This window comes from Carcharhinus amblyrhynchos, chromosome 5, assembly GCF_965287045.1.
Source record: "Carcharhinus amblyrhynchos chromosome 5, sCarAmb.v2.hapA, whole genome shotgun sequence".
Classification (NCBI taxonomy): domain Eukaryota; kingdom Metazoa; phylum Chordata; class Chondrichthyes; order Carcharhiniformes; family Carcharhinidae; genus Carcharhinus; species Carcharhinus amblyrhynchos.
In genome coordinates, this window is record NC_137328.1 from 78,851,641 (window position 1) to 78,866,299 (window position 14,659).

Below are 14,659 nucleotides of genomic sequence, written 5' to 3' on the forward strand. Positions count from 1 at the left end.
TGTTTCCATAATCAACGGATCAGACCTCAGCTTTTTAGTCCTGCCATATCTAGTTGTAAGTGGTGGTGGACAATTAAACAATTCAATGGAAGCGACCAGTCAAATATCCCCATCCTCAATTATGAAGACTTGTGCTGTGCCTCTAGCCAAGCTTTTCCAATACAGGTAAACAGTCATCTACCACAACATGGGAAATTGCCCAGGCATCCTGTACGCAAGCAGTATTTCAAATCCAACACGGCCAATTACTGCCCTATCAGTCTACTTTCAATCAGCAGTAAAGTGATTAAAAGGGTTGTCAACAGTGCTATCAAGGACATTTACTTAGCAATAACCTGCTCACTGATGCTCAGTTTGTATTCTGTCAGGGTCACTCTGCTCCTGACCTCATTACAGCCTCGGTTCAAATGTGGACAAAAGAGCTGAATTCCAGAGCTGAGCTTAGAGTGATTGCCCTTGACATTAAGGTAGCATTTGACCGAGTGTGGTATCAAGGAACCCTAGCAAAGCCCGAGTCAATGGGAATTGGAGAAAACTCTCCACTGATTGGAGTCATATTTAGCGCAAAGTAAAATGGTTGTGGTGCTTAGAGGTCAATCATTTCAGTTCCAGGACATCACTGCAAGATCGTGTCTTCAAATGCTTCATTAGTTTGATTGGCACTCCCTACTACATTCATTCCCTTCTCCACAGACAAACAGTAGCAGCAGCACATATCATCCAGTATCATCCCATAGATGCACTTGATGCAGGGTGTAGAAACTCACCAGGCTTTCTTAGGCAGCACCTTCCAAACCCACAACCATTATCATCTAGAAGGACAAGAGCAGCAGACACATGGCTACACCACCATCTACAAGTTCCTCCTCAAACCACTCACCACCTGACTTTGAAATGTATCGCTATTCCTTCACTGTCACTGGGTAAAACCTCTGGAACTCCCTCCCTAACAACACTGTGAGTGTACCTACATTATATGGACTGCGGCAGTTCAAGAAGGCAGCTCACCACCACCTTCTCTGGGATTATTAGGGATGGGCATTAAACGCTGGGCTCGCCAGCGATGCTCACATCCCCTGAACAGATTAAAAAAAAGAGGTAATTTGACTAAAGAGCGCCACTAAAAGCAGATACAAGATTTAAATGATTTGAACTTTGCAGTTTCGCAAAGAGACAAATTAAAGATGCTACAAGCAGTGGTCTGGTATTTGCATTGGACCCCAGGAATGAATCCACTTTGCAAAGAAGCCACAATATTTAATAGTCCGCTGCTTAGAAATTGAGGTTTAATTGATGCTACAGAGGTAAAATCTTAAGAAAACTAATCTCTGAGTTTCTCTTTCCAGCTGGATCATGGCATTAAAAGCATCTATAGGCAAATGGCTGCCCTTGCACCAAGCCATCCATGACTTCATGACCAACCCTCCAGAACAGACACGGATGTGAAGGGAAATTCTTGCTAAACAGCAGAGTTCTATAAATAGCTGTGAATGATGAAAGCACTTCTTCACAAAAAGGATAGGCACTTCTTCACAAAAAGGATAGTGGAAATCAGGAATCTTTCTCCAAAGAGCTGTTGAGAGTAGGTGAACTGAAAATTTCAACATTGTGATTGAACCAAGGCAGGTAAATTGAGTTAAGAATCCGATGAACCATGTGCTAATTGAATTATTAAACAGGCTCAAGGGTTGAATGGTCTACTTCTGTTCTTATGCTCCAATATAGAACTGATAGCTTTAATATTAGTATTTGAGTGTCTGTATCACTTAGATATATTGCAAAAAATACTCAACACCCAGAATTTTTCACATCGTTACAGAACAATGAGATGGATTTTAACACCCCAAATGTGTGGTTTGCGTCAAGTCAGGTGTTGAAATTTTAAACTCTCTTAGTTTTGGGTTCAATAGAGGCAAAATAGCAAGTTAAATATGTTAATGAAGGTGAATGGTTTAATTTTGGCCAGCCACACCTCCCAGACCTTGGAAAGCCTGACAGCTGAAGGGGACAGAGGACAGCTCCAGATTAAAGGGAAGAGAGGACAGCTCCAGATAGAAGGGAAATGCCTTCATGCTTGTGGGCCAGGAAAAGAAGAAATGTTTTACCTTGCTGCCTCCAAGCCCCCTTCTATCCGACCCCAGACAAGGAACTTTGTCCTGCCTATATCTCAACTATTGTTGCAAGGATTAGCAGTTTGACTCATGCTGTAAAAATTATTGCAATCTTCCTGTACATTTGTAGTTGGAGTGGGTAAAGAATCCATATATAAATAATATAAAGGCAAAATATTACTGATGCTGGAATCTGAAACAAAAACAGAAAATGCTGGAAAATCTCAGCAGGTCTGTCAGCATCTGTGTAGGGAGGGTAGAGCCAATGTTTTGAGTCTGGATGACGTTTTGTCAGATAAATAAGCAATATACAAATAATGTTCACTAAATATCTTATCACCACCATGCTGTGGGAGTTGCTTCATGTCTTTCCCTTCCCCTCTAGTGCTTTATAACATTTCACCTCGCAATCTGAATGACAACTGGTTAAAATTACCACAGAGAGAAGAAGAATATGTGGAAGACAGGACGATTCACTTGTTCTAACGGGCACTTGACTCCATCCAATTAATGTAATCTTCTGAGGAAGATAAATAACTGCCTAATACTTTCAAGACCATAAAGCACAGTACGTTTCCCCTAACTTGAGCGTCATCTACAAAAACCTCAAGACACAAGTTAACATTAAAAACGGAATTACTGAACACAGGCCAGTCCAATTCTACAGTTGATATTTCTATAATCTCAGCAATATCATAATTAGGATATTTCATTTTTACACTTTTACAGCGTTGACCCATTTTTAATTGGATAACCCTGCTGGCTACTTTTTAAAACTTCACTTAAAAAGCAATTGATCTTTGGAGCACTGAGCGTTGAGAGCTGATTGGGCTTTAGAGCCATCAGTGAGGTAACTTCAAATCACTTCACCAGTTGACCTTATGTTCATGTCAAGCCCATGGCAACCTTTACATGCCCAGGCCTTGACTGCTTGTAAAGTTTTCACCCAAGTACAGGCCATGTTTTACCACATGGACTCCACTTCCAAAAGTGACAATAGGCTTTTCGATACCCAGGGAAATATTACTGAAATGTGTCAGGCTCTTTTCTTTAATAAAACACACACAGTTAGAACAGGGTACATTAACTTGGAATAGAGTTAAATTTAAAAAATATATCGTGAAGAGAGAATGGAATGCAGAAAGATTAGAAAAATAAATTCAATATTTATTTGATGTCGTTCTAAATTATCATAGTTTTGTAAATTTGGATTAACATCATAGAAATAACACCACTTCTAACTTGTTTATGAATAGTTCTAACACTGGCTGGAATTTTATCACCACTCCAGTCCTGGAATCGGCACAGGCACAGCTGGCAGAACAGAATTCCCCATTGGCCTTTTGAGTCGCGCCAGATTGAGGTCATAAAATGCCAGCCACTGTGTTTGTTTCAATGTTAAAATGTACAAATTGACAAGTTAGTTTTAAAGGGAAAGCCACTTTGGGTAGCCTTGAGTTCCCCAGAGTCTCCGAAAATTACTCCATCTTGTGGCCAGCACAATCAATGTGTTTTTACTGCTAAGTACAGAAATGTAGGCTGAATCTTAACTCCCAAAAGTGGGTGGGTCGGGTATGTGTCAGAGGATGAAAATGAAAATAAAATCTGAAACAATAGCCAAACCCGCCTCAAATCCATTCACTTCCCATTTTTGATAGAGGCTGGAGGAAAGGAGAGTGATCAAACCAGTCATGGGAAGTGGGCTAGAAGGAACATAGGAATTAGGAGCAGAAATAGGCAAATTCAGTCCCTTGAGCCTGCTCGCCATTCAATTAGATCATGGCTGATTTCTCCCTGGGCTAAATCTACATCCCCACCTGTTCCCCATATCCCTCTTTCCTTTTTTTTATTAGAAATACATCTATCACCCTCTTGAAACCATTCAACAATTTCACCGTGCTATGAGGCAGCAAGTTCCACAACTTCACCACCCTCTGTGAGAAGTAGAGTCACAGAGATTTACAGCACAGAAACAGAACGCTCAGCCCAACTTGTCCATGCTGCCCTTTTTTTTAATACCCCTAAGCTAATCCAATTTGCCTGCATTTGGCCCATATTCCTCTATACCCATTTAATCCATGTAACTAAATACTTTTTAAAAAACAAAATTGTACCTGCTTCTACTACTATCTCTGGCAGCTTCTTCCAGACACTCACCACCCTCTGGACCTTTTGTATCTTTCCCCTCTCACCTTAAACCTATGCCCTCTAGTTTCAGACTCCCCTATCTTGTTGATTTATGCCCCTCATTATTTTATAGACATCTATAAGATCACCCGTAAATCTCCTGCGCGCCAGAGAAAACAGTTCCTCCTCATCCCTGTTTTAAATCTACGCCTCTCAACCTATACCTGTTACCTCCTATTCTAGATTACTCCATAAGAGGCAACATTTGGTCTACATTTACTTCATCAATTATTTTTAAAATTTTATACACTTTGATCAGATCCCCTCTTATCCTTCTAAACTCCAGTAAGTATAAGCCCAAAATGTTTAATCTCTCCTCATACATCAACACCTTTGTCCCCAGAATCAAACTGGTGAACCTCCTCTGAACTGCCTCCAATGTCATCCCATCCTTCCTCAATTAAGGAGACCAAAACTGGAAACAATACTCCAGATGTGGCCTTTATTTGAACAGTCTTTCTATTTATTGACTGGGTTTCCCCAGGTGTTGGGAAGCTTGACAATTGTGTGCAAGTGAGAAAGGCTGAACTCATGAGGCATTTGCAGCATTCCTGTGAGCCTGGAGGAGTGCCAGTAAACTGCCTCGCCGCCACTCCAGATCATACAAGGTCTCTTTCCCCAATGTAAGACCCCAGAACATCACTGGACCATCCTGCAGATACTGACAGTCCCTGCCAACCTCCACAATTGATCTCTTACTGCCACACTAGTTGGTGTTGGAGGCTGCAGCCCAGTAAAGCAGTTGGCTGACTGCCTGCGGGCTGGGACCCCGCAATAAAAATTTAAAACTAGCCCTGCAGGAAGTTCCTTCTTCCGGGTTTAACAACCTTGCAGCAGCCCCCTTGCCCTTTACCCCAGATCCTAATGTTCCTAGCATTGCTCATTGTTTTCAATAAAGGAGTGGCGATGAATCAAAATTAAGCTCTACCTCCTAGCCTTTGCAAGCATATTAGCAAAGGTCAGCAGATTGAGTAAAGATTGCCATGATAGTGAGGTGTTTGTTTAAATGCATTGGATTAATTTTGAAAGTTGTAGGCAGATGTACGGTTTGACATGAACACTTGAGAAATAAAGTCATTTAGAGGTTTATTCATAGGGTTCCTTTGAAGGTGAGAAGAATAAGGAGATGTCAGCAATCTGAATTTCAGGAAGTTTCTTCTACGAAACATGAAATCCAAGAATGGAAGGTACCAGTTTCTCACTTTAGTACTAATGCTGACCAAATACAAAATGCTACAGTGTGGGGAAAGCAGATAACTGAGTAAAACTGAAGGGTGCACGATTGCAGGGAAGTCTTTTGGATAAAGAGGAAAGTCTGCTCACAATTCTGGCACAATTGTCAGGTAGACATATTAATCAACATGTATCCTGGGAAATGAGGATAGGAGCAGCGATCAATGTTTAATAGGTTCCAAAAACAGTTTGGCCAGGCAGTTTTTCCTGTGAGATTGGATAGAAATATAAAGACACTGTGGCTGTAATTAATTATTTATTTCAGTTTGTACATAAGTTTTTTTTGTACCATTTTCACTTTTGTTTTGCTTTTCCCCATGTTGTTCAGTATAACATTCTTGGATTTGGAACATCAATAAAAACCTTAATTGAAGGAATGTTTGTTTCTTGAGGAATTAGACTGAACATCAGTACACTAAGTTTTGCTTCTTCATTAGTATCTGATGTATATTTTGCCTGGAAGGCTGTGCTATAAGGGAATAAAAACAGATTAATGAACTGCTTTATATAGAAGCTGGAGATGGTATCTTAATTTATGCTCATTATGATAAATGCGATCACAAGAATCATTGTGATATTAACTTCCCACATCTCATAATAAATATAATTGGTTTCAATTAGTTCATGCTATCCTTGGAAAGGAACACTCATCACGTCACTGTGGTACCTATAGACATCTGTCTGCTCAATATTTGAAACACCATAGATGTTGGCATATAAGTTGATCTCTGAAGTCTCAAAAAATCCCTCCAAAACAAGGGTCAGTTTACAGACCAAAGGTAAGCCAGCAACATGGGTGTGGTGGTTACCATTTTGAAATGTTGTGTCAGCATCAGTTGTCGAGAGGGAGCATGTCTCAAACACCCAGCATCTTTGTGACAAAGCCCACGATGACCTGCTTAATTCCTTGTGTCCAGATTCAAGGTACCAGGAAGTAAAACATATTGATTCATATGCCAGGCATATGCAAAATATGACATTTGGTTCCAGAAAAATTGGGTTGTCTTTTTTTACCAGGTCACCTTATACAATTTTCTATAGGTAAGGTTCGGCTAAAGAGAATAATGAATGAAGATTTTAAGACTGCATGGAAAATGCGGGTAAAAGCTTTTTCAAGTTGTCCTTTTATACAATCAGCAACTGTTGCTGACAGTGTCAATAGAATGGTAAAGCTTTGCTTGGAAAACTGAAATGATTCATGCTTAAAACATATGGATTTTCCCAAGTCTTTCCCTGTCGTCCAAAGCCAGGCTTTTGAAAATTAGCCACAACTTGAAGGAATACATTAATGTTTAGTCTTGTCAGTGTGTCGTATAACAGAGATCATAGTTCTGCATGTTAATACTGAAGTACACAGATGCATTTGATTGCAAACTAAAAAAAACTGGAACTTATTCAGAAGGTCAGTCTGCATCAGTAAAAAATAAATGAATGTTCACACTTATAAACCCACTGGCAGCAGATAATTATCTCAAAGAGTATGCAACACAATGCCAGTTTGCTCAACCAATAATTATTCACCATCACAAATACACAGAAATCTATTGAACACTATCAATCATTGTCATTTGGTGATTTTGATCATTGTTCTGTCACTTTCAGTGTGCATTTGTCTGTGTTCTGATGGCCAGTTTCTATTAAAATTGAAGATTCATGTTACAATAATTAAACTGAGATAATTCTGAAATGAATATGTCGTTTGATATGGATGAATCATGCTACTTATGAAGTAAGAGAAATGGAAACATTGGGTAACCAGGCTGTTTAGAGCAAGACTCTGATAAATATGTACTGCAGATTGGACATGCTTTGGAAGAAGCTCAAATTCATTGGTACAATTAAATGTTTGCGCAGTTCCCACACCTCAACTTCCCAAGTTTTCTTTCAATTGAAAAAGCAGCAAAAGGTCGGCTTATCATAATGTCATGATGACAGATCATATAATTGTGGCACAATGGCACAGTGGTTAGCACTGTTGCTTCAGAGTGCCAGGTCTGATTCCTGGCTTGGGTCACTATCTGTGTGGAGTTTGCATGTTCTCCCCGTGTTTGCACGGGTTTCCACAGGGTGCTCCAGTTTTCTCCCACATTCTGAAAGATGTGCAGGTCAAGTGCACTGACCCGAACAGGCGCTGGACTGTGGCGACTAGGGTAATTTCACAGTAAGTTAGTTGCAGTGTTAATGTAAGCTTTATTTGTGACTAATAAATAAACTTTACTTTAGAATCCTGAAACTTTAAATGATAATGGATGGACTGAATATGAAATAGATATGAACAATGGAGGCCCAGTAACACTCAGGGTTCCTGACATACCAATGAATAAGTGTACAAAAAGTATGATTTGGGAGTTGGAAAAATGGAGTTGTCTTATTGGCTGTGATTTACAGTAAGTCTGATTTTCATACATAAAACAGCAATGGTTTCTGGTGAGGTTATCATGAAAAGAATTGGTTCCAAAAGGTTGTTCTTAGATCATAATGCAAGGTAATGATTTGCATGTAGAGGATATATTGTCAGCAGTTAAAATAGGTGGCTAAAGACCAGTCAATAGCATTAAAAAGTAAATTATACTGCAAAAACTAAGGAACTGAGCAGGACACTGAACTGTTAGTGATAATGGATAAGACTAGCCCAGAGAGCTGGTCTTGTATCTTGTTTTGGATTGATATCCACCAAATGTGGAATCAGCAATGACTGATTCCACCAGTTTATGAAAAGATATTATTTCATAAAAGGTTTGAAAAAATAAATTAAGAAAACTATTTCAATGACAATCTGATATAGTATTCACATATTTTAGTTTCTGTAGATTGCTGTAAGAAGCGGTGTTTTGTTACAGGAGTCAATGGTTAGGATTTTATGACCTTGCTTGGGCGAAGCTCAATAAACCCCGTCCGAGGCCAACAGAGAATTCCGTTCTGTGAGCCTTGCCCGCCATAATTCTGGGACGGGTGTGCCAGTAAAATTCCAGCCAATGTGTTTGAGAAACATGCAACAGGTACCAAAAAAGCAGCTAATAACCGATTTTAGTTAGAGATTTGTTACTTTGTAGAGTTAATGGACCTTTTTTTTCTTTAGATTATCCTGGGATTTTAGACTATGTATACAAAGTCATCAGAGTTTTGATTAGATTGATTGACAGGAACAAAATCATGTGATTAATGGGAGAAGCTAAGGTTGCAGGACAGACCAGTTTCATTTTCATTTTAAAATACAAACTGTTCCTGCCTGGACCTTCTAGAAGAAACATGTGTCTCTCTGTCTCCCTCTCTCTCCATTGGTTTTCGGAAAGCTTCAGGACTGTTTTGCAAAGTCACAAGTAAGTATGCCTGTATTTAAATCTATAAGACAAATATTGCTTGATTGTAACTCAGTAATAGGTTAGCAGTTAAGAATTGTATCTTTTCATGTTTAAGTATTGTTCAGTTTTTAAAACTTAAGCTAATTAATTTGTTTTAGTTAAACTGTGTTGTTAAATAAAGTTGTTTTGATAAAAGCTTCCCAGTTTTTCAGTAGAATTATACCTAGAGTGAAACATCATATTCTCACATTAGTGCCAAAATAGAAAACTGTTGTGGTCTAATCTGCCTTCATAATATACCTTGGAGTTTCTGATTGGTACCCAAACAATAGGGGCACAACAAAATAGCAAAATAAACAAAACATTTGTAACTGACAATAAATATGTCTGACAAAGTGCATCCACATTAAGATTGTATAAACCAGACAATAATGGCAGGTGAAACAGGGAATAATGAACTTGCATTCACAGCATGGTGCAATTCCAACCTCGGGGACACTGTCAGGGCAAGAAGTCAATTAGAGGTTAGGATTTATGTTCAGCAGAGAATGGCAAGGTAGATGAGTAAATCAGCCTACAAAACACCTTCTGCCTGGATTAAACCACTATGGTCAAACACCTGGGGCAGACTGGGAGTGGTACTTAAAAGAAGGATATTAATTCTTCCTTTTAAAAAAGTACAAATTATATAAAAGATCAGAAATTAGATTTCAAAATTGTTCCTCTTCAAAAACCCAAGGTTTTACCTCCCTCGGCTTGACGTTACACAAGTTATGCTCCATTTGATGATGCAAACCCTCCTCTGCTTGGGCTAGATATCCCTTTTAATTCTGTGGATGACAACTCCATCTATCACGTAACATGGAGCCTCCCACTCAACCTCTGTGTTGATGCAGTGAAAAATATAACTGCAGGTATGAGGATTGAAATGGGCTGTGCATAAACATACTATTCATCTTAAATAACAACAGAAACGGCTTGATCAACTGAGTATTTCCAGCATTAAGAGGAGTGAAAAAGAGTTAATGTTTGAAATCACTGACTTTGTATCCATATTCCTGTTAAATGCAATAGTTGGATGTGTAAAATTCATACTACACAACAAAAACAGATTTTGATAATCATATTCCAATTTAAATTGAAATTGTATAGCCCACATAAAAGAATGCATCAACTGTAAATTGAAAAAAATATTTATCTTAAAATTTGGGAATGAAAAATCCATTTGAATTAGATAATTTTATGTTGGTTTGTAATGCACTCTCAAGTCAAGGATAGCTAAAAATAAAAATTACTTTGTATATAACTTAAAAAGCCATCTCATGAAAGATTTGAAGACATTCCATTGTGAATATGCCATTTTGAACAAACATAGCCAGTTGAGAGATGCAAAAGCCATAAAGCTGACACAGGAAATGTGCAGACATAATTTAAATCCAATCCATTCAGATACAGAACTCCAAAGCACAGAGATAACACCACAAAGAGCTGATGATGCTTTTACCAAAGGATTAATGAATAAAAATCAAAGGAAAATGAGTTGCACAAAAAAGTGATGATGAATGGGAAAGCGGAAGAAAAACAAGTTGTCTTCTGGATACTAACAATTATCATAAAGCCTGAGTGTGACACTTAAGGATTAGGTGGATCCTAAGATATCATACATTGGAGTATCTCAGAGCTGCAAAGGGGCTACACAGTGGCACAGTTAACACTGCCGCCTCACAGCCTAGGGATCTGGGTTCAATTGCAGGCTCGAGTGACTGTGTGGAGTTTGCACATTCTCCCCACGTCTGCGTGGGTCTCCTCTGGGTGATCCAATTTCCTCCCACAGTCCATGGATGCAGAGGTTAGGTTGATAGTGTCAGGGGGATTATCAGCGTAAATTTGTGGGGGTTATGGGGATAGGGCCTGGGTGGGATTGTTGTTCATACAGGCTTATTGGGCCAAATGGCCTCCTTCTACACTATGACTCTAAAGGGCATTTAGTTCCTATTTCCCAACAGAAGGGCAGCCAGTACTGCAATTGATGTGCACTAATGTCCATAATTGAGGACCTTTGATCTTGAGACATTAACTGGAAGTTTATTGGTAAAATCAATCAATGGTTAACAGAAAATGACTTAATCACCATACATCAGATCCAAACAAGTTCAATCATTTTACAAATTAGTTGAATAGCACAAGAAGTGTGTACTCAAATTTTAAAGAAAACACATCAAATCACTTTGATTTCTTTTTGAAACAAATTGAACATAAGAATTAGGAGCAGGAGTAGGCCATCTGGCCCCTTGAGCCTGCTCTGCCATTTAATATTTAAGTGAGCTTTGGTATTGGCAGAATTTGCATGCAAATCTACATCTGCGTTTACATAAAATCTTCTACATTAAAAAAAACCTAAGACACTTCACTGAGAGGCAAAGAAAGAAACAACATTAAGTCGAAGGGCTAGCAAGGTGGTTGGATTTTATATAATTTCTCAAAGGAAGAAACAGAGATAGAGAAGCAAAGGTCGAGGCAGGAAATTTCAGATTATATGGCCTACGTGGTTAAAAATGCAGATGAGAGATCCAATAACTAATTTTGAAGGCAACAAAGACATGAATGACGATTTCAGGAACAACCAAAGGGGATGAACAAGGCAAGGAGAAATGGAGAATTGTGGAATTCCATTCCACAGAGTCGAATGGGAATTTAAAAATAATTAAAGTTGTATTGATTATTTGTGTCACAAGTAGTCTTACATTGACACTGCAATTAAGTTACTGTGAAAATCCCCTAGTCACCATACTCTGGCGCTTGTTCAGGGGGAGAATTTAGCATGGCCAATGCACCTAACTAGCACATTTTTCAGACTGTGGAAGGAGAGCAGAGCACCTGGAGGAAACCCACACAGACATAAGGAGAATATGCAGTTTCAACATGGTGATCCAAGCCAGGAATTGGAATTGAACCCAAGTCCCTGCCGCTGTGAGGCTGCAGTGCTATCCATTGTGCCATTGTTGAGGCATTGGTAGGGAACCGTAGGAAATACATGTCAGCAAGGACATGGATAATGATCAAATGGTCTTGATGTGTAATGGAGCAATGTTTTGAATGAGTTGAAGATTACAATGGGAAAGATTTTAATAAATGATTTTGGAGGGAACAAAAACATGAATGAGATTTTCAGAAATGGGTTGGCTTGGTTATGACTGGAAGGTGTTATGAGAGTGGAAAGAAGGAGGGGATAACAGAGAAGATGTGGAGTTCACTTTAGGATCAAATAAGATGCGAAGGATACAAATAACTTCAACATGGAAGGAACAGGATGGAAGACCAGGAATGAGACTGTTGGAGAAACCAAAATTAGAGATGCCAAAGCCATGGCTAGGACGAACACAGGTGATTCTGGGTTCTAGGTTCTAGGATGCAATACAATAACATTACTCTAAATCATAAACATAGTATTTTGAAATAGTGGGGCTTCCTTGAGAATGATAATTATTAAAATTTATTCCACTATTGCAGTTGAGGTAGAATCCTGATTCCTCACGGGTGGCTGAACTTGCTCATAAGAACATTGTATTTTTCATACACAACTCTACGTAGATTATAAAGGTAGTGAAAACTGGCTAAGGCAGGTTTAGTTTGACCTGAATAAAATTAAAGTGAAGGTTTAATAGATGCAAATTGTTTTGCATTGATTACTTACTTAGGCTGATAAACTGTGTTCAATTGTGGAAGACACCTCATTCTTTTTTCTAAGGTTGAATTTTAAAGCGTACGAGAGCTGTATTTTCAGCAATGTGTCATTTACTCAGCTCTATGGTGGATGTTAGAGCTCCATTATGACCAGATTAAAAAATTGTTAGAGCTGCTCATTTAAGTTCAGTTTTACTCAGAGAATTAGTGACGAGTTGGATGTTTGAAAATAATAAGCTATGGGATGAAAGTTAAAAATTCTGTAAGCAAGTTGATATCTGATTTTCAACTACTGATTTGTTAACCTAATTTGTAATTTATGTGAGGCATACGGTCTGATGGTGTTACATAAGAACATAAGAAATAGGAGCAGGAGTAGGCCAACTAGCCCCTCGAGCCTGCCCCGCCATTCAATAAGATCATGGCTGATCTGTCGTGGCTCAGTTCCACATTCCCGCCCTCTCCTCATAACCCTTAATCCCCTTGCCTATCAAAAACCTATCAACCCGCATCTTAAAAATATTTAGCGAGGCAGCCTCCACCACTTCAACGGGCAGAGAATTCCAGAGATTCACCACCCTTTGAGTGAAGAAGTTCCTCCTCAACTCCGTTCTAAACCACCCCCCCTTTATCTTGAGGCTGTGCCCTTGAGTCCTAGTCCTGTTTATTCTCTCATTATTAAAAGAAGACGGGCACATTCCCTTTTATTTAGGTTTTCATCACCTCATGCTATTCTCAAGCGTTTCAGATGCGAGTCAAAGTCATTAGAATATTAGAATCCCTGCAGTGCAGAAGGAGGCCATTCGGCCCATCGAGTCTGCACCGACCAAATCCCACCCGGGCCCTATTCCCATAATCCCACTTATTTACCCTGCTAATCCCCCAACACTAGGGTCAATTAAGAATGGCCAATCAACCTAAACTGCACATCTTTGGACTGTGGGAGCAAACAGGAGCACCCAGAGGAAACCCATGCAGACACAGGAAGAACATGCAAACTCCACACAGACAGTCAACCCAAGGCCAGAATTGAACCCGGGCCCCTGGTGCTGTGAGGCAGCCGTGCTAAGCATTGCACCACCATGCTGCCCTCTTGTTCTCGTAGGTGATACTTTCAGGGTAGGTAATGGCCCATTGGTTTTATCACTGTACCATTAATCCAGAAACTCAGTTAATGTTGTGGGGATCCAGGTTCGAATCCTGCCATGCAGATGGTAAAATTTGAATTCAATATTTTAAAAAATCTGGAATTAAGAATCTACTGTGCAAAGAAACATGGCAGCCAACTTATGCACGGCTAGATCACACAAGACAAATGACCAACTGATCTCTTTTGTTTTAAGTTCTTGTTGGATACTCCTAGTGAGAGCTGAATGGGAAGGGTTGTGATTAATATGCTGGAGATTTGCTTGATTAAATGTTGTTCAAATTTTAAAAAGCTTTAGTTTTGATACTTTAAATGAATTTTTTGCCTCCCCGAGGAGATTAGTTAATTTATTGAGCCTGTGACAGTGAAAGTTGCTCATGATCTTCAGACGAAAGTTTTTGATACCTTTTATTTGATACACTTTACATCCCTAATTAGACATTTATTTATGATCAACAGATCTGAAATCTCACTCCTTGGATTAATTTTCCTCACTGTAGTTAGGAAGATACTCATAGCAGGTTGACCAAATGCAAAAGGTGCATCAATTATGACTCTATTCCATGTGACAAAAGGAAGTTATTTTGTGGTATACTTGTGAAGTGAAAGTCTTTCCCTACCATATTATCAGGATACTTCATGTTGTATGAAGTTATGGCTCATTTCTTGATGCTGTCATTTTAAAATGTGTACAAAACAGATGAGTCAATAAAGGGAATCTCCCAATATAGTCTACAAATTAATTATCTGTGGTTATGGTGTTCTCTTCAAGCCACTCGCCCATTCTAAATGCAAAACACCACAATTACCTTTTGAAAATATACTTAGATTTCCCCATCTCCAAGACAAGGTTTCTTCATTCAGCACTATACATTGTGGACATCACATACACTGCACAACCTGTACAGAGAGCATTCGGTTCAACTTTGGTGCAAAGATCTCAGGTCCTTACAGCCATCCCTCTTTATTAATTCCTTTTCTTCTTTAAAAGGCAT

General features: G+C 39.1%; 1 protein-coding gene across 3 annotated transcripts in view; it reads left to right on the top strand.

Moving 5' to 3' along the window:
- Nucleotides 1-9,283, top strand: part of pdzph1 (PDZ and pleckstrin homology domains 1) — a 61,064-nt gene extending 51,781 nt beyond the window's left edge. For all 3 annotated transcript variants that reach the window (XM_080189053.1, XM_080189055.1, XM_080189054.1), the window contains exon 13: nt 1,347-9,283. In XM_080189053.1, coding sequence (XP_080045179.1) covers nt 1,347-1,446 — 100 coding nt within the window. In that variant the 3' untranslated portion in view covers nt 1,447-9,283. The remainder of the gene's footprint in view (nt 1-1,346) is intronic.
- Nucleotides 9,284-14,659: the final 5,376 nt, after the last annotated feature.